The sequence below is a fragment of the Trichomycterus rosablanca genome, chromosome 3 (genome assembly GCF_030014385.1).
Source record: "Trichomycterus rosablanca isolate fTriRos1 chromosome 3, fTriRos1.hap1, whole genome shotgun sequence".
Classification (NCBI taxonomy): Eukaryota; Metazoa; Chordata; class Actinopteri; order Siluriformes; family Trichomycteridae; genus Trichomycterus; species Trichomycterus rosablanca.
In genome coordinates this window covers 33,765,963-33,787,603 of record NC_085990.1, presented here as the reverse complement: position 1 = coordinate 33,787,603, position 21,641 = coordinate 33,765,963, and the positions used below count along the sequence as shown (strand labels likewise).

The following is a 21,641-nucleotide window of genomic DNA, read 5'->3' as shown; positions in this document are numbered from 1 at the left end:
CTAGCTGCTGTGTGACAAGAAAAACTTAGAAAACAAGAAGCAAATGACCAAAAAGCACAGTGTAGAGCTTCTTTGTCAAAATCATTGGGTGATTCTTTTAAATGAACCTACACTAGTGGTGGGTGATTCACCAGGGGCTACTGATACTGGCAAGTCTGCTACTAGCAGGTACAAAGAAGAGCACATCGACTGCAGGACATGTCTGAGGAGGCACCTGATAGTCTCTCTGGTTAACTGAGGGGTGGTTCGAGCGGCATAGGAATTATAATAAAGGAATTGGAATGGCTAGACTGGGAGAAAAAAAGATATCAAAAAATACATAAACATGCAAATAGGGAGACTGTAAATAAATTCCTCAGTCAGTATTTAAGGATTAAAACACATCTTACAGCTTAGGTGCCTTTACCATCCTCACGTTAATATTTTTCATAACTGCAACCCCAGAGTATGTAATTCTGTTAACATGCCAAATTAAGTGATATTTTTCTTGGACTAAAAGTTCTCAGTCAATCTTCATTCCTCCTCTCTCACCACTGACCAAAGTATTTTTGGACGGGTTTGTTAATTTTACTCTGTTCAATCTGTTGTAAAATTTTCCTATTTAGGGCCACACAATGTATGCTTTAATTTTATTAATATAAAAATAATAATTAAGTTTTCTTTCTCGTAATGTTAAAAACTTTGGATTTAGATTTAGCTTGCAGCCAACACCACTTGTTAGAGCTACGAGTTGTGTAAGAGAAATGGCCAGTAGTGTGTTAACAGATTAGGTGGAGGAAAGATTTGCACTTAAATGGATTTTAAAATGTGTCTTTTTTAATTTAACAAAGTGGTACCTGATATATACCCTGTTACTTTTATTATTTGTTTATTTATTTATTAATTTAAGCCCCATTCCAGTTTGTACATTTTAAACTATACTACTTACTATATTATAATAGGGTTTAATTAAAAAGAGGTGATCCTTTACTTTGTTTTTAGAGGTGTTTGATTTTCCAAAAATATTGCAAACCTGCCAGCCAAGCAAAAACAAGAGTGTACATAAATACATGTGGTTTAGCATATGGTTTTATCCAAAGTCACTTATTATTATTATTATTATGACCAAACCAAGACCAAAACTACGGTGGTGTTTATACTTGTAGTTTGGTTCTTTTTGTCTGGATCGCACAAGAAAAATAATGAAATTTAGTCCTGGTTTGCTTAGTGTTCACACTTACAAATTAACAATCGTACCACTAACTGTAGTCACTAACTGAGCAAGTGCACCAGGGTTCCAGTTTGAACAAACCAAAGCTGACAAGTACAAAATAACCTATGAGTTAACAGCCTTGCATTATCACTTATTTTTTAATAATAAACATTAATCTGCTTACCCGAGACATCCAGGTGTTCTAGGATAGGGCAGCAGGACACCACATCGAATATTGCATTATTGGACACATTGTAACAGCCTGAGATCTCAAGCCAACGTAATTCAGGGCAGCACTGAGCCAGCACACGCAGACCTCGATCAGACAGTCTCGAGCATCCACTAGCCACCACTGTCTCCAAAGTAAGACACACATTGGGGGTATCCTGGCACAGGCGCTGTGTGAGGACTTTCAGTGCCCGGTCAGTATTAAGCGATTCTCCACTTAACCTGATAGTTCTCCAGAGACGAGGGTCCCATGCCAGGTTGTACCAGCGACGGCACACTCGGGCACATCGGCACAGCTGTGGTGTGGACAGGTGAGCAAGGATCTGCAAGAGGACAGGGTCTGGAAGAAAGTCAATGATTGAAGTGGAGTGAGTCCGAGAGGGTTTCTTGCAGCCTGGCGTTCCTGGTGGGGCATGAACAATAGCAACTGTTTCTCTGGGAATGCTGGGTGAAGAGGATGGGGATGAGGACGGAGTGTCAGTTCCATTGAGTAGAGTTTGGGGAGAAAGATGAGAAGGACTTAGGTTTAGGATGAGGGCAGGACTGGGAGTACTGAGTGTCCTCATGCTCAGGTCTGAGTCTGAAAGAGAGAAGAGAGATGAAGACAGAAGTTAACACACATGCTGGTTGATGTTTATTCAGAAGCTACAACAGGGGGACCACCCACAACAGCCCACAGTGGGATTGTTTTAAACTAAAGTGTAGAAAAGCTTTAAAATGGCTTGTAAAACAGTACATTTGGAATGGAAAAAACTGATGTATGCACCTGTGAGTCAAGCATATGGTTGTACAACAGAAAAAATGACAGTAAATTGCTTAAGGTTACCAGTTTATCACACTGGAAACACAAACACACATTCAGACATACATGCACCCTTAGAGCAACTGCATGTCTTTGGACTTGTGGAAAGAAACCGGAGCACCCAGAATAAAACCCATACACAAAAAACCTTGGCTACCCAGCTGGGGACCTCAACTCAGGCCCTCCTTCCTGTGAGGTGTCAGCGCTGCCCACTGTGCCACCATGCCACCCTGTTTAAAATCAATGATTTAATAATTAATTTAAATTATCTAAAATATTTATATCCTATTATGTTTTCTGGCAACATATTAAAAGGTCATTACCTGATCTGACATAAGTGTGACTTAAAAACTATTAACAACTTTGGGATGCATGAGAAAGTAGACGGCAAGTAAGGCGTTTTCGTCCAACATAAGTGCTTCTTTTAATTTTAATGGGCACAAATTCCTACTACACAGTACATTTGTGCTAAGAAATGCAGGCAACTAAAGCAGCAAACTTATACTAGTCCACTAATACTGGGTTTTAGGGTTCGAATCCACAGTGGTGCCATCAGCCGGTCAGGCATCTACATAAATACATGATTGGCTATGTTGGGATGGCCAAACCCTACAATGGATCTGCATCCTGTCCAATGTATTACTTTATTGCGCCCAGTGATTTCAGGGAGGCTGGATCCACCAAGACTTTGACTGGGATAAAGCGGTGGTAAACAACAAGAAGACAAAATTAAATATAATGTTACTAGACATTAAAATGTTACTAGAATACTTGATGCACATATCACATGGCACTTGTTTTTTTGAACCCCTACTGAACCCCTACTGTGGACAATGTAGGATTAGAACATAGTCATGATCACTTTCTGATCTTTGATCTTTGAAGCTTTGATCAACACATGCTGATGCATTCTAATGTGGTGTAAACCATTGTCTTTGAGGTTTCATTATCATGTCAAATAGTTTCAGTCTGGTCCACAGTTCAGGCAGAAAATCCAATTAAATGCTGAGTACACAACTGACTAAAGCCTGGATTTACAGCTGTCATGTTTCTACAGCTATCATGTTAATGCAGTTTCACGCTGATCATGTGTCACTTTCATCTTAAATTCATCAGAGGAAATACATTTACGGGGTGGACTTTTCTTAATTGGTCATTATAAACACTACATCTCCTACTATCTACAGATGTCTGAATGATTACAGATATCAAGCAAATGCGAACATAGAAACCAAAAGATTCTCGGCTGGAACTCATCAACACTGCATGCAAAGAGTACTCTCAAGCAGCCCTAATAGTTTTCACTCTGATTGGGAGAGGAAAACACAAACAACTCACAGAAGCACCTGACCTTCCAAATGTTTAAGGCCTTTCAACAAAGTATTATTCAAGAATAAACCATTTAAGCAAATACAGCATCATACAATTTATGTCATTCCCTGGCTTCAGATAAGAACATTTTGTCTAGGGAATAACACTGCTAACCATTTTTGAGCTTTGATCAAACATTTAAAGGAAGATTTTAAAGATTTTTTCATTAGGGATTATGTCTAAGTTATCCACTCTCATCACATTACCAGATTTACCAAGAATAAAACGTTTTAGATTATAACACATTTATATTTTGATCAGAATCAGAGGCCACCTTGTATGAAAGTTTGTCTTTGTCTGTGCAGCCATACCCACATAACGTTAACCAACTTTGTGATGATAAATATGATAAAATTATCAATAAACACTGCACAAAAATAAGGACACACTTAAGCATCTGATCTTGGCGAACAAAAGATTCAAGTTGAAAATCTTTACTAATATAAAATGTGTAATTTATTGAGAATAAAATGACATAAAACAGTAAGTGGAAACTAAAATCATCAACCCATTGAGGCCTGGATTCCAAATTGTAACAAAATCAATGTAAAAACTGAAATCACAGTCTGATCCAATCTGTGTGAATTTCATCACAGCAACTCATTAGGTGACACAGTGGTAAGTATGGCCCCCACAACAGGCCATGCTCCTGATAAGATAGATGGTGGATGGCAGCCTTAGGGATCTCCTCACAGACCTGGATCAGCATCACTGAGCTCCTGGACAGTCTGTGGCACTACTTGGTGATGGCAGATGCACCGATATATTTCATGTCCCATAGATTCGCAATTGGATTCAGATCTGAGAAATGTGAGGGCCAGTCAGTTGCTTCAATGTGCCTACAAACTCTGGCCACATACATTTAGCCTGTACAAATTAATACCATTAGTGGTTTTCTGCAAAGCTGTTGTTGCCAATTGCAGATTTATGTCTATGGTAAGACATAATTATTAATATTATTCTGGTTTCATTTTAGCATTTTCGTCTATTTCCCTTGGCAAGCCATTTTAGGGTCATGATAGGGTATCTCTAATAAACTTACAGTTTAAAAATGTTGTACATAAATATATTTTTAGTGAAACCCAACTCAGAACATGCAAGCACATTTACCTTTTTTATCTGTCTTGAGGTTTTATTTGGCTGTGTGTTTTGGGTTGTGGTCTTGTGAAAAAGAACAGATTAAGTTTTTGGGAAAATTATATTAAATTCTCCCCTAGTATGTTCAGATAAATCTCTCCATTTATGGTAATTTGGTTTGTTAAGCATATTTTTATTTTGGCTACATCCTTTCATGATTACAATTAGAAAATATTTTAAAACAAAAATGTGTGTAAATCTGTAAAGACATGTTAGGTATAAAAGCATGTGGACACCTGACCATGAGCACCTGACCATAATCTTCATATTCCAAGACCATGGGCAATAATCTGTCTATAGCAGCCTAAGGGTTTTCACATACATTTGGGCCATATGTTATTATATAATTGCTACCTTACTGTATATAATTACATATTTCAATTTATGCATCCTTATTTTGTGACATGAGGCAGGATTTGAACCCAGGTCCATGGGGCTCTGGTCTTTTGCATAACCCACAACACAAGCAGAGTTATCATGAATTTGTTTTTTCTCTTTTCATAAATTGTTTTTGTCTCCCTTTTACCACTCTGGCCGGCTTCCTGTTGGGAAAAACAGTACAAATGTAAAAGGAGAAAACCACTTCATAAATTTGTCTTGCAGAGGCATTGGTTCTGATTCCACAAGCTGACAATAAATTGCTCTATTTGCTAAATTTTGGGAGAGGATCCTGGCGAGGAAATAAGGGTTTATACATGATACGTCTTTATATAAAGGAAAAGTCTTTATTAGTGAACCAGGGCTCTTTAAATTGCACTAACAGGATTGAACAGTCTGAAAGAACTGAAATGCATTTCCAATCCCTATATCCCATTAAATTTCCCAGCATCTAGTATAATCTGGTCATAGAACTACATAACAAAATCATTAACGCAGCTGCACCAAATACATTTGTGTTACATTTCATTTATCTTCATCATTTTATACTGATGAAGGCCACAAGTGGTCTGGAGCCTACTTAAAGATGATTTCCTCATGCAGACGCAGTTAAGTGACTGATCAGGCCATGTTCTACCAGCTTCTAACTCATGGCAGACCTGTTTATGACAGGTCCAAGTTGACAGTTTAATGTTGGCAAAAGACTAATGTCTAATGTACTTTTTATTGAGAGCAGTCAAACCAGCCCTATCTACATGGGCAAGAAGTTGCTGTAGTCAATCATAATTACCAACAAGGAATTAGTAGGTCATGCCACAAAGTTGGATGAGCTCAAATAACTTTCTCCACCACCACTTATTTAACTTAATTAACATCTATTAAACATTGATTAAAAGACTCAATTACACAATTTAGATTAATTGATTCAAAACTGTAACACAAATGCTTCAGTCTCTCTGCCTTGCAAATCTCTGTGACACAAATCTTTGTGTGTGTGTGTCTCTGGACATACAGAATGTAATGCAGATGTGTATTCCAGACATGACCTGAGACCATCCTGATTGATGGCCAGTTCATGATAAACACATGACAGTGTCTCCTGGGAGCAAAATGTCTTCACCACAACAACAGTCGGCTTCATGAAAACTAACCAACCATCTCTCAGACATGTTGAAACAAACCAGGGATTTACTCAGTGCTACCCAGAGAGTCGTATGTGACAAATGAAAACAAATTATCTTTATGCAATATAAGTAATCTATTATTTTATGTCTATGTAGTTGTAAAATCTTGGTCTGGTCTGCCAAAGGTCTTCAAACCTATGACTATAACTCAAAGGTCTCTTTTAAGACGTGCATTGTCAAAAAATCCTAGAACCTGCCTATGACCTTTGTAAATCTGTGTGAACCAGAAGTAGTTCTGAATTACTAAAAAAGGAAGAATTTTTTCCATTCTTAGCTGGTTTTAGTACAATGTCAATATAGTTCACTCCAATGGAAATGTTTGTCTCATTACTTAGATCATTTACTTTTATTAGTAGAACCAACTCTAACCCAGCCACATGTCTGTATTACATATTGTGTTTTTAATAGCTGCCTGCCAATTTTTTGTCAAGTAAAAAGTTTGTCAATTATTCAAACAATGTGGTCAGATCTTCATCCAAGTAATAACAGACAAGTCATACTGCCTAAACTAACAAACAATTTAAATTAAATCAATCATTTACAGTTGGCTGCAAAAGGTACCTAGGATTTCTTGAATAAAGAGCCTTCTCAGGCCATGCCCCACTTTTTTTTCTATTTTCCCCCCAATCCATAATCTAGTCGTGTCCAATTACCCTGATTGTGTCCTCTATACTGATTCGACCCTTCACCGCTGACTTAGGATGCCTCTCAACTGACATACGCCCCCTCCGGCACGTACAGTCAGTACAAACTGCATTTTTCACCTGCACGAGTCAAGTTCATACACTGACGGGCACTGTTTACGGAGGGCCACACCCCCATCAGCATTATTCCTCAGCCCTGTGCAGGCGCAATCAGTCAGCCAGCAGGGGCCACAGTGGCACCAGTTATGAGGACCTATGATCCGACTTTTTACCCCTATGAACAACAGCCAATCGTTGTTCATGTTGCCCAGCCCAGTCGGAAGGCAGAGCTGAGATTCGATACGATGTATTCAAAACCCCAACTCTGGTGTGCTAGCGTACTTTTTACCGCTGCGCCACCTGAGCGGCCCTCAAGCCCCACTTCTTAACTAAGTTAGTTAGAATTGTGATTTGGCCATTTTAAAATGTCTTTATAAACATTCAGTTGAAGATGTTCTTGTGTACTTTAGTCTTAATGTGTTGTTTAAGTTTCAAAGAATGGACTGGTAACCTAATGTTTCTGTAACACATCTTGATCATTTGAATTCAGTGTTCCCTTTAACAGTGGTTCTCAACCTTTTTGTTTCTCCTAGACCTCTCTGTGTTCAAACATTTTCTGGGATCCTCTCTCAGCAGACCCTCCTCTCGCTAGTGGGAAATTTGATAAACGCATAATGAAGGTAAATATCTTGGTATTTTGGTTGATGTCGTGGGTTTACTTCTGGTGAACTGATGGTGGAAGCTTCCTCACCTAGGTCTGCTTCAGCGGGATCTGCATCAACAACTGAATTGGAGTCTTTTGTAAACACCGGCCATTGACATTTGCACTTTTGTGGTGGGCAAGTCAAATATGTGTCCATTCTCAAATACCCATGGTAGGCTATAGGCAGTTCAAAATGGATTTATATAACATCGCAAGAAATGTCCCATATGCCAATAGCCTATTGATTTTCCCATTCCATCACATGTGATTCTTTTTTACTTCTCTAAATTAACCCCCCCAGGCTCACTGATGCCACCTAATGCCAAGTTCACACTACACGACTTTCGGAGTTGCCGGGTCACTACACAACTGGATCTCTTGCAGTCGGGAGTCTTTTAAGTCGTTGTGGTTTGCACACTACACGACTGATTGGCGATAGGGGGTTTCACACTACACAATCTATCTCCAGGATGAGTCGGTCTGGTCTCCCAGACTACGTTTTGTCACGAAAACAAACGCTAGAAGTGACAAGCGAATTTAATGATGCCATGTTTAAAAATGCACGTCAGCAATAAGCGAGTGATCAAAGTTGTTTGTGCGCTGATGTGCAGCATAAAATCAAAGAGGAACAATAAATGAATCTGAGTGGATTTGGGTACACAACCAGCAGGGATCGTCTGTTCTGTAGTTGGAGGTTTTTGCAATGCAGCGTTTGGCATGGACGATAAGGTTACAAATACTGTAAAGCGTTTGTGTGTGCCGATGTATTCTGATAGAAACTATATTATGCCCGTCCCACGTATTTACACTCCTCCCCCGCGTTTCTCCTCACCCCGTAACCTGCGTTCTCATTGGCTGTAGTTCGATACTGCAATCACTGCCAGTCGACCAACTGATCCAGATATTTAACGTTAGATGTCTGTCTTCAGTCGGCGAGCGTTCCGCGAGCTGCTCGGATGGAGTTGGTAAACAGTTCACACATAGTGATCAAGAGCTGAGTTTTGATCGATGAGCGAACGCCGAGTTGCCTCCGAGCCAGCATATCTAGCGCCGACCAGTCGGCAAGCGAAAATCAGGGCAAAAATGTTAACTACGCACAAGGGGCCTCAGCCCCTGGTTGAAAACAACTGCTTTAAAAGATTAAAGCAAATCAAGCCAAAATATTGATGCACCCTGTACTAAGCCTCTAAGTTTGGATGGGGATTTGTGAGGGTGTACTTTGCTGCTAACATACATGACAATGTGTGTTTCTACCAAAAATTATGACACTAGATGCACTGTGTAACAAGTAATTCCATTCCTCTTGACTCAATTTAGGATACCACCCACAACAAAAGACCTCAAAATGAATTTGCCTCAGGACCTAGTATTAAATGATAAGCCTCAGAAAAGCTTCAGGATTGTAACAAAGGAGAGAGGAGGGAATAGGTTGTTTCTTTTTCTATAACTGAGCCCCTGAACAACCAAAATCTTAGTCCTGGGTGGTCCCTACGTGTGGCCATTCCCAGGGGGCATGTACTCTATGGCATATCCACATTTTTTTACACACTGAACACTACTGTAATCTGTCTCATGGGAGGAAAAATCATTTCTACTTGCAAAAACAAGTGCTTCATGATCTACCACATCTGCAGTAGCCACATCTGCTACAGTTTGCATACCTGCCATTTCTGCATAAAAGACTTTAAGATAAGCCATTGTGTCGCAGGAGCCGTATGTTTTTTTCTAGAGCTATCACACAAAAAATTTAATTACAGTAACTTTATAGAAAACTAACCCAGGATCAAATTATTTCCTTTCTTTGATTTTTAATAGCTGAGGCATTAATGGTGTTTTTTTCCACCTGTATTCTGACATACCCAGACTCCTGAATGCACCCACAAAATAACTGAACATTTGCCAAATCATTTACATCATCACAGTAACCATGAGAAAACAGTAACAAAAAAAAGATCTTATTTTTACAGACTTCAGACAGAACACTTTAGAATAATAAAGTGTAACAAAGGGTTGACTGTTGTGGTCAGTGTGTAAAAGCCATTTTCATGGCTGGAGTATTATGTATTGTTTTATGTCCTGCAATTTTTGTGCATGGCTGTCCAACTGCTATCATAAAAATCAGACAGCTAACCTAACTTAACCTGAACACATCAGATAAAACCAATAAAAAGTACTACACAAATGTAACACAGTAACTGTTCAATATATACACTAAACAACCATAACATTAAAACCACCTCCTTGTTTCTACACTCACTGTCCATTTTATTAGCTTCACTTACCATATAGAAGCACTTTGTAGTTCGACAATTACTGACTGTAGTCCATCTGTTTCTCTGCATGCTTTGTTAGCCCCCTTTCATGCTGTTCTTCAATGGTCAGGAGTCTCCCAGGACCACTACAGAGCAGGTATTATTTGGGTGGTGGGTCATTCTCAGCACTGCAGTGACACTGACATGGTGGTGGTGTGTTAGTGTGTGTTGTGCTGGTATGAGTGGATCAGACACAGCAGTGCTAATGGAGTTTTTAAACACCTCACTGTCCCTGCTGGACTAAGAATAGTCCACCAACCAAAAATATCCAGCCAACAGCACCCCGTAGGCAGCATCCTGTGACCACTGATGAAGGTCTAGACGATGACCAACTCAAACAGCAGCAATAGATGAGCGATCGTCTCTGACTTTACATCTACAAGGTGGACAAACTACGTAGGAGTGTCTAATAGAGTGGACAGTGAGTGGACACGGTCAGTGTCACTGCAGGGCTGGGAACACCCAAATAATACCTACTCTGTGGTGGTCCTGTGGGTCCTGACCATTGAAGAACAGGGTGAAAGCAGGTTAAAAAGGTTTGTAGAGAAACAGATGGACTACAGTCAGTAATTGTAAAACTACAAAGTGAATAGTGTTACATTATTTCAGTTACCTAGTTAATCCTAATAAAATGCCCTTCCTAAACCATCCCTTGGGACAAGCACTAAGGGTTCCCTGATGACCCACTAACCAAGTTCAGGTAATGCCATGCACCTTCTGTATTTGAAAGCCCACCTTAGGATTCAAACCCCTCAGGACTGAGGCAGTGCTGTTACCTGTGGTGTGGCTCTTACCATTATGCCACTCAAGCTCATCACATTCCAGTCGAGTATACTGGTAAATTAGTGTATGCACCATGACCATGATTGTTGACATCATTATTTATTTTGACATAATGATTTATTTAACATCAGTTTGGTGGATTTTCTTTTTCTTTAGCTGATTTAACCCTCCTATTACCTTTGGGGTCAATTTGACCCCATTCAATGTTTAACGTCTTTAAATAAATGATTGACATCATTTTTTTTGCTTCATATTTTATGACTTTTCCTAATTTAATGGGGACAACTGGGTAAACATAAAATTAACACGATGTTATGTTTTCAATTTCCTGTACACATGTTGTACGCATCGGTGTTCTTTGGGGTCAATTTGACCCCAGGCTGTTTTAGCTGTATAAAACATATAAAAAATATCAACATTTTACACACATTTGTTTTGGTTGTTTAGGAAGATATTGAGGTCACTATGACATGCAATTTTATAATCTTCAAAAAACTTTAAGGCCCTAACCTCACATAACCATAACTGTAGTAGTGCGAGAACCACTAATAGTTCACACAACCTGGGGGAGGGGGAAACATCATCCTCACAAGACTTTTCATATTTCCCATGCTGTGGGGACAGGAAAATATGGTTTCTGCGAATAGAGACAGAAGATGATGATGAGGAGGACCCGGATTATTAGGCATCCTCCTCTGATAAGAATGAGACCCTCAGTGTTGACCCTTCTTTTGTCTCTCAACCACCAGCAAACACACTACCTTCCAAAACTGAAAAGTTATTATGGTCTGTCTCCCCACTGAAATAACAAGGCAGACTTAGTGCTGCTAATGTCAACAAAATGCTTCCAGACCCCACCAGATATGCTGTCAGTCATGTCCAAGACATAAAATCAGCATTTGAACTCTTCATGACACGATCAATTGAAAAGGATATACTTGAGATGACAAAGTTAGAGGGGAGGCACGTGTATGGGGACAGTTGGAAAGACTTGGATGTGACCCACTTGCAAGCCTACATTGGGTTGCTTATTTTGGCAGGAGTGTACAAGTCAAAAGGCGAAACAACAGCAAGTCTTTGGGCTGCTAACACTGGAAGGGCAATATTTCCAGCCACCATGTCTCTAAACACATTCCATGTTTTCTCCTGTGTCATAAGCTTTGATGACAGAGAAACAGGGCAGGGCCGACGAGAGCGTGACAAACTTGCAGCAATATGGGATGTATGGGACAAGTGGGTTCAGCGATTACCCTTTCTTTACAATCCAGGCCCCACCGTGACTGTGGATGAATGTCTAATTGCATTTTGTGGGCTCTGTCCTTTCAGACAATACATGCCCATAATGATGATCTGTTTTACAAATAAAATCCTTTTACATTTTTGAAACTGTGTGTGTCAAATTGACCCCAAACAGGTTACTATTCCATATAACAGAAATTGTTTTTCATTCCAAATGTTATAGATAGCAAAAATATGTCACTCATATACAGTGTATCACAAAAGTGAGTACACCCCTCACATTTCTGCAGATATTTAAGTATATCTTTTCATGGGACAACACTGACAAAATGACACTTTGACACAATGAAAATTAGTCTGTGTGCAGCTTATATAACAGTGTAAATTTATTCTTCCCTCAAAATAACTCAATATACAGCCATTAATGTCTAAACCACCGGCAACAAAAGTGAGTACACCCCTAAGAGACTTCACCCCTAAATGTCAAAATTGAGCACTGCTTGTCATTTTCCCTCCAAAATGTCATGTGATTTGTTAGTGTTACTAGGTTTCAGGTGTGCATAGGGAGCAGGTGTGTTCAATTTAGTAGTACAGCTCTCACACTCTCTCTTACTGGTCACTGAAAGTTCCAACATGGCACCTCATAGCAAAGAACTCTCTGAGGATCTTAAAAGACGAATTGCTGCACTACATGAAGATGGCCAAGGCTACAAGAAGATTGCCAACGCCCTGAAACTGAGCTGCAGCACAGTGGCCAAGATCATCCAGCGTTTTAAAAGAGAACTGTTCTCAGAACAGAACTCGCGTTGGTCGTCCAAAGAACCTGAGTGCACGTGCTCAGCATCACATCCAACTGCTGTCTTTGAAAGATAGGCGCAGGAGTGCTGTCAGCATTGCTGCAGAGATTGAAAAGGTGGGGGGTCAGCCTGTCAGTGCTCAGACCATACGCCACACACTACATCAAATTGGTCTGCATGGCTGTCACCCCGGAAGGAAGCCTCTTCTAAAGTTTCTACACAAGAAAGCCCGCAAACAGTTTGCTGAAGACATGTAAACAAAGGACATGGATTACTGGAACCATGTCCTATGGTCTGAAGAGACCAAGATTAATTAGTTTGGTTCAGATGGTCTCAAGCATGTGTGGCGGCAATCAGGTGAGGAGTACAAAGATAAGTGTGTCATGCCTACAGTCAAGCATGGTGGTGGGAATGCCATGGTCTGGGGCTGCATGAGTGCAGCAGGTGTTGGGGAGTTACATTTCATTGAGGGACACATGAACTCCAATATGTACTGTGAAATACTGAAGCAGAGCATGATCCCCTACCTCCGGAAACTGGGTCGCAGGGCAGTGTTCCAGCATGATAATGACCCCAAACACACCTCTAAGACGACCACTGCATTATTGAAGAGGCTGAGGGTAAAGGTGATGGACTGGCCAAGCATGTCTCCAGACCTAAACCCAATAGAACATCTTTGGGGCATCCTCAAGCGGAAGGTGGAGGAGCGCAAAGTCTCGAATATTCGCCAGCTCCGTGATGTCGTCATGGAGGAGTGGAAAAGCATTCCAGTGGCAACCTGTGAAGCTCTGGTAAACTCCATGCCCAGGAGAGTTAAGGCAGTTCTGGGAAATAATGGTGGCCACACAAAATATTGACACTTCAGGAACTTTCACTAAGGGGTGTACTCACTTTTGTTGCTGGTGGTTTAGACATTAATGGCTGTATATTGAGTTATTTTGAGGGAAGAATAAATTTACACTGTTATATAAGCTGCACACAGACTTTTTTTCATTGTGTCAAAGTGTCATTTTGTCAGTGTTGTCCCATGAAAAGATATACTTAAATATCTGCAGAAATGTGAGGGGTGTACTCACTTTTGTGATACACTGTAAATCCATTAAAACACCAAAAAGATCTCTACTTCCAATTTTAGGTCAATCAATGAGATATGATGTTGATCTGCATATTTCTCCATAGTCGCGCAACAGGTATTCTGGATGTATAAGGGGGTGGGTGGGGGGGTTGTTTATTTTTCAAAAGGCTATGTAGGTGGTCAATGAACAAACAAAAAGTATGTGACATACATTTGGGTAACAATTTTAATTATAATCATTTTCTGGAGATTTAAATTGCTTGGGTCAAATTGACCCCAAGCATAAAAGGTGTTAGTAAATTTGAAGGTAATAGGAGGGTTCATAGCCTACACTATTCTGGAAAGGCTTTACACTAGATTCTGGGTATCATAATTTTCATTCAGTCTCAAGAAATCCATTCCATTAACTACTGTGACGTGTATAAACTTGCACGAATGTTTAGTCTTTTGTTATTTTATTATATTAACATTATCATATTCGTTGCACTAAATGTAGCAGTGTTATTACCTCGTAAACCACTGACACTGCAGATATTACATATGGCTACTAAGGTTATGTTTGATAGACAAAAACCATACTGTGCCACTTGTGTAAACAGATACAGTATCTTACTATGCACCTAGTGTAAACAGATTAGTATTTCACCACTAGAACAAACAGACTCCAAACAATGCTACCAATGTAAGCTTTCACAAACGGATTGCACACTATGGCAATAGCCTAAATACAGATTCTGCACACTACAGAAAGATTCTTTTCTATGCCACTACTAGACAGATTACGCACTATGCTAATAGTTTAAGAACAGTAGGCACTATGCCACTAAGATAAACAGATTTTACATTACAACACTGTTTAAAAGAGATTTTGCACAAACAGGATGAAGGATTGTATTTGGATTGGGCTTATTAAAACAAATACTAGTCTATGAAATATGCCCTGACTGACTGATACATATTTAAATCCATTCAAGAAGCCACACTACTCAGACTGGCTGATTAGAAAGAAAAGAAAGAGAAAATTGCATTTGCCAAAGGAAGGATTTGAAACAGAACTGTAGAGCATCAGAAACAACCTGTCAAAAAAGAAAAACGTGATGGGAGTGTTAGGTTGGAACAGCAATTAAACATGACATGCCACCTACTCAATCCAGCAACTGATGAATCAAATCAGAGAAATCAGATCACTGATCTGTGTAAAGTTTCACTTTTGCTTAAAAGATAATTTTGATTTTACAAAGGCAAAACACAACCCCAGCCATACCTTACTAGCTAGTCAAGCAAAGACAAAGACTCAGCACCGCACAGTTGTAAGCCCAGCTTTTTTGCACTGAGCTCAAGTGCGTGTGTTACCACTAACAAACATGGTAGATCTTTGGATATGTAGTCTACTAAGAACTACTGCGCATCAGCCTGCTCTTTCTTCTGCTGGTGAAAGCAGGTGTCACAGCACTAATGATTACTTTCATGAGCAGAAGTGTCTACATACTTTCAAACTGTAGAAGTGTGGTGAAAATATTGTACAGGTTACTCAGTCTCACACTACAGATCTTAGATAGAGAATAGAGAATAAAATGAGATAATATAAGAATTTGCATCTGATTTGTTTACATAAATGAATATGAATACAGTAGAACATATTTATACTTTGCATCAATCCATTCAGCTGAGGGTGGCCAAGAAGCAAATAAGTGTAAATGTGTCTCACTAAACAGGGCATAATTCCATAATCATCTAATCATACAGAGGTAATTAGCCCAAATACTTCTCCACAGAACATCACATCTGGCAAAAATAGATAGATTTATTTGGCTGTTGAATTGTTTTCTTTTGCTCTATTTTCGGAGCTGGTTTCTGATTTCTTTGGTATGAAGCCATATATATTCTTCAGTAGCTTTGCTTACAAACTGAGGTCAGAAAGTCATATTCTTTGTAGACTATGATGGGTCTGAATGAGACTTGAGAAACACTTGTCCTTTCCTAAGTAAAATTGGGCCCTGTTAAGGAGTAGATGCTGTTGTAACACTATTTAAGTATTCCGGGTGTTGTAGTTACAACCATTGCTAACAGGTATAAAAAAAATTATGATTTTATAATGTAAAATAAATGTTATGTCCTTTTCTGTTGCAGTATGACTGTGCCCCTGTTTACAAACTGGGTCAATTAAAACATGATTTTATGGGTTTGGTGTAGGGGAAACTTGACTGGTATTGTGTATCATAGGTTACTTCAATTTACTCAGTTTCAGTTTCTTTTCAACCTCTAAAAACATGCCAGTACTGTAGATTTTAGCATATGGTGTAATTCTGCTCTGTGCCCAGTGTTATCTGGTAACTCCAGACCCACCACTACGCTGATCTGGATAAAGCAGTTACTAAAGATAAAATATAAATAAAGCACATACTGTAAATAAACAGGCAAAATCGGAACATACTGCAAATATAAAACTACCAGTTTACAAGTTCCACATGAACTTATTTAACCTGTTGAATTATTCCTAATATAGATGTTGTTTATATCTAATCAGACTGCTGTTTGTATATAATGAGGCTCATATCTCTTCCAGCAGTCTGACCTTGACATGAACCACCAATGGCTGCACATGGTGGATGAATCCACATGTTTGAGATATCAAAGAAAAACTCGTTAAACATCTGGTCTTTGGCTGGAGCAGAGCACAGTAAAAAGAGAGAAAATGAGAGTAAAAGAAAACCTTCTGCATTTTAAGTTGCTAACCACAGCAAGGTATTTTGGCTGACACTATTCACCAGTGATTGATAAACCAGCAGTGATCAGCATTTGGGCTCATCAAGTTCCTGCAGAACCATTATTAGCTACCACATTTCAGTGAATTGAGGTGTAGCTTATATAGCTCAAAATAATGACTTATACTCTAATGTGCCACTGAATATGCCTTTGAGCACCCTACAAGCCTTATGTTTTTGCCTGCAAATATCTGTTGCATGAAACCACAAGTAACTACCAACATCTAATCTAGACTGTGATTCATTCATTCATTCATTCACATTCATTCATTGTCTGTTTTACCACTGTTTTATCCTAGTCAGAGGGAATCTGATTCATTGAGTAAAAGGCAGGAAACACCCCAAACAGGTTGCCAGTCCATAACGGGCAAACACAAATAGACACATTTATACTCATTCACACTTTTTTGCATCTCCAATTAGCCAGAACTTTGCACTTTACATTTTTGGTAATGTTCATAATGTTTTGCTGTTATTAATTTTCCATATACACCTATCAGCTTTAACATTAAAACCACCTCCTAACACTGTACATGTTATCAGCTCCACTTACCATATAGAAGCACTTTGAAGTTCTACAATTACTGACTGTAGTCCATCTGTTTGTCCGCATGCTTTGTTAGCCTCCTTTCATGCTGTTCTTCAATGGTCAGGACTCTCCCAGGACCACTACAGAGTAGGTATAATTTGGGTGGTGGGTCATTCTCAGCACTGCAGTGACACTTACATGGTGGTGGTGTGTTAGTGCAATGCTGATGGAGTTTTTAAACACCTCACTGTCACTGCGCAGCAATAGATGAGCGATCGTCTCTGAATTTACATCTACAAGGTGGACCAACTAGGTAGGAGTGTCTAATAGAGTGGGCAGTGAGTGGACACGGTATTTAAAAACTCCAGCAGGGCTGCTGTGTCTGATCCACTCATACCAGCACAACACACACTAACACACCACCACCATGTCAGTGTCACTGCAGTGCTGAGAATGATCCACCACCTAAATAATACCTGCTCTGTGGTGGTCCTGTGGGGGTCCTGACCATTGAAGAACAGGGTGAAAGCAGGCTAAAAAGGTATGTAAAGAAATAGATTGACTACAGTCAGTAATCGTAGAACTACAAAGTGCTTCTATATGGTAAGTGGAGCTGATAAAATGGCAGTGAGTGTGGAAACAAGGAGGTGGTTTTATTGTTATGGCTGATCAGTCAAAGGGGAAGACTGCATTTGCTAACAGCTTTATTAAACTATAAAGACAAAAAATTGGATTAAGGCAATAAAATATTTATGGAACATGTGGTCTAATTATCTTTTAAAGATGAAGGACAGATCTGAAAGGGAGAAAGAAGGGACAGCTTGCAAATAAAAGATCTTATCACATTTTCCTTTGAGTTACTAAGCTTTAATAATCAAAGAAAAACTCTTTAGCTGAGATTAACTACTCCACTGAAAAACTCTTGGATGTTCTTAGTGCAACAAACTGCCAAAGACGATGAACTTAGTGCAAACACAATGTTCCACTTCATCAGACTTTTCTACACACTCAGTTGTCCACTTGTGCCAGAGAACATCAGGTCAGAAAACATTAGTACACTCTCTGCAAAACCTTAACTGACAAAGCCAACACTGGATGTGAGTTTAGTCACTGATGGTGGACAAGAAGGCCTGGGTCACAATCAACATTCTAATTCATCCACAAGTGTTTGGAGTTCCTCCACATCAAACTTATCAAACACTGGCTTTATAAACCTCACACTCAACATCTTAACATCTAATTAAATGGGGACTCTTTACTAGACTCTTTACTAAAACTATTTACTAGATTACTAAATCAGACAGTACAGTCTTATACTTCTGTTTGGTGAAATTATTCATGAAAAGAGTTTTTAATGTAATCTTATTTTTAATTAAAAATGAGTTCTACTTCTTGTCTAATAAGAAAGTGTACAGGTTTGTTAATATTAAAATTAAGGAGATTAAAAAAGGAGATTAAATCAGGCTGACCTATTTAATGTTTTAAAATGATTTGATCAACAGAACCCAAACTTCTTTCATTGCCTTTCCAAACCCAAATATACTTAATAGTTGGCAGCAGACAAGTGATCCTTTGTATTTCTCCAATGTCAACCGTCTGGCAATTGGAAAAACGTTAATATTTAACATCATATTGAAGTGCTAGCTAACTATCCACAAAAACCATTCAAACATGCAAACCATGCATCAAGCTCTTTTGTGGCTTGCACAACTGCTTGTGCAGTGACACCAACCACAATACATGCAAGTGCAAGCATGTTATACATATTACAGCCTACTGTGGCTCCCAAAAATGAATAGCCATAATGCATAACTACATACAGCAGTCAAAATTCTTCAAACGTAAAGTCTGGTGGGCGTGAACCCCATACTCACCAATGTTGCAATATTATTTTATATATTTAAATTTTTATTGCTTGAGGCTTTGACCTTTGATTGAAAAATGCTTCTTAATGGCAGTGCTACCATAAATGAAAGCTTGATTAAGCTCTAACATTGTGTATATATAAACACAAAAAACAACCACACAATTCAAGAAACATCAGCTATGACCTAGTCTCAACAGAATAAACAATGTCTTAGTAAATAGCCCATCCACTGTTCTCTTCACTGGCTTCCTGTAGCTGCCCGCATTCAGTTTAAAACACTGATGCTTGCCTACAAAGCCAAAAATTTACCAGCTTCAAACTACCTTAGAGAACACCCCACTCTGTACCACGGAACCCCAGAGCCATTAGTCTCACTCACCTTGATCCTCCACCCAGAACTCGGGGAAGACAAGCATCAAGGCACTTTTCTGTACTAGCACCCAAGTGGTGGAACATCCAAGTCTCTCAAAAGCCTCTCTCAAGACGATTAAAAAACCACCTCTTTACTAAACACTTCAGCTGAGAACTAACATGTACTCACTAACCCTCTTATTCATTTCTTATTTCCTAAAAAAAATTGTTCTAACAGGGTTTTAGCAGATTTGTGTTCTTGGACTGTTGTTTACCTAAACTACAGTGAGAAATGTTTACTGTGGATGCACTTCTGTAAGTTGCTCTGGATAAGAGCGTCTGCTACATGCCGAAAATGTAAATGTAAATCTATGGCTGCCAGTGTGCTGTTTGTCAAATCATTTTCTTATTTTTTGTGACTCATTTCCCAGCAATTTAAACACTCACTGTTTAGCCTGGATTAAACTCCATTCACACAGGTAGTAAAATTCTCAAATGGCACTATCATTTTGAGACCCATTTTACCAAATCAGGGTTGCAGTAAAGTTCAGACTCCTTCATTTTTATTGAGGCAATGCTATATAGTGGCCAGTTTTTGTGACTGATATCCCTGGGATTTGGGTAACTATTTGGCCTTCATGAAACTCTGTTTACACTGATGGTTAAATAAATCTGTTCATTCTAGCTTAGCTATAAAGTGAGGCAAAACGCAATAAAACATAATGTGGTTTCTCCTCAAATAAAAAAGGGCTGAGGTTTGGATTTGTCATTATATGTCATGCAGATGTAAATTTTGGCTTGCACTTTCTCCAAAGTATGAGATGTTTCATGAACTGTTGTCAAACAGTTAGAATAAAGCACCTTGCTACCTTGACAATGGTCAAACCCTAAATTAAAAGATTGAAAAAGTCACTAAAATAAAGACTTGTGACGTTCAGATGAATACCTGACAGTGCTATGACATTCTTTGACCGCTGAGCTTTTGTATTTATTTAATAGGAATGTAGAGATCTAACTGAATGTCCTCTTTGAGAAGGGCCCAAAAACAACTTAGCAGCGTATCATTGTGACAAAATGGAATGAAAGAAACAAACTACTTCATACTCATGTCATAAAGACAGACAGAGCACATTCGGTCCAAATGCACGAGAGCCAAACCTCACTTTCCTGCTGGGCTCTCATATTCCTCCTCCAAATGAAGTCTTTCCTGATCCATTTCCAGTAAGCTTATGATAATGAAATGTTGAATTAAATGGCTCAAACCCAAACCGAATGGAAACTTTATTTGTTGTCAATACAATATAATTAGAAGGAATTTTTTCTAATAAATTATGAACGTGTTTAGAGAGCTGTGGTGTTTGATGGAGTAATACATTATTGTTTATTAATAATTGGATTATAGCAGGAATGCATGGACACAGAGACTTCTCAGGCAACTTTGCATACTGGCCTGACAAACCTACTCCTAAAAACCTTAGTAACAGTAAAGCTTTTTGAATCTGTGCCAAATAGGAACCTAAATGAACGTGGTTATAGTTAAAATTATGAACAGCGTGGAGCAGAATAAATGTTCTGTACATGGAAGGCATTTCAGCAGGAGACTATTTACAGCACCCAGGGGAATTACTGACTCTTTCAGTAGTACAATCTTTCAAACATGCATTTCCAAAGGGATTGTAGGATTACATTTAAAGACATGATAATACATTATTACAGAACATTTATTACAATAATTGTTTGTTTTGTGTAGTTTTGTAGAGAATTTATCAAATGAATACAATATAAAGGGACTGGTATGAAAACGTTAAGTATCACTATAAATCAACTGTAACAGGAGCTGTAATTTTTCAGCAAGAGGAGCGAAAAGTCACACATGATAATAATAATAACAATAAGGAGCACAAGACAGAATGGTTCTTAAATAAAAATGTATGCTAAACAGAGCAGCACTAATAACACAGCTGAGTTGTTTTCTAATGCTGTAAATTAAGTCAATTAAGAATTTGTAACAAGACATCAACAGTTGTTATGGCACTAATAGAGAAACCTGGAAGCATGTTGTTATCCAAACAGAAAATGATTACTCCGTGTTTGGTCCTAATTTATTATTTGTTACCCAATTTTATCTAAACCTTCAACTAATATAAAAAACAGTGATACAAAAAGGTAGACTGGTGCAACAACAAGGAGAACATCACAATTGGAGTGGCTGAATACTTACAACTGCTTAATAAAATAGACCATC

General features: G+C 38.8%; 1 protein-coding gene across 1 annotated transcript in view; it reads right to left on the bottom strand.

Moving 5' to 3' along the window:
• The window catches only part of si:dkey-192l18.9 (F-box/LRR-repeat protein 7), a 59,413-nt gene that overhangs the window by 3,487 nt on the left and 34,285 nt on the right, over nucleotides 1-21,641 (bottom strand). The window contains exon 3 of the mRNA XM_062992050.1: nucleotides 1,377-2,000. Coding sequence (XP_062848120.1) covers nucleotides 1,377-2,000 — 624 coding nt within the window. The remainder of the gene's footprint in view (nucleotides 1-1,376; nucleotides 2,001-21,641) is intronic.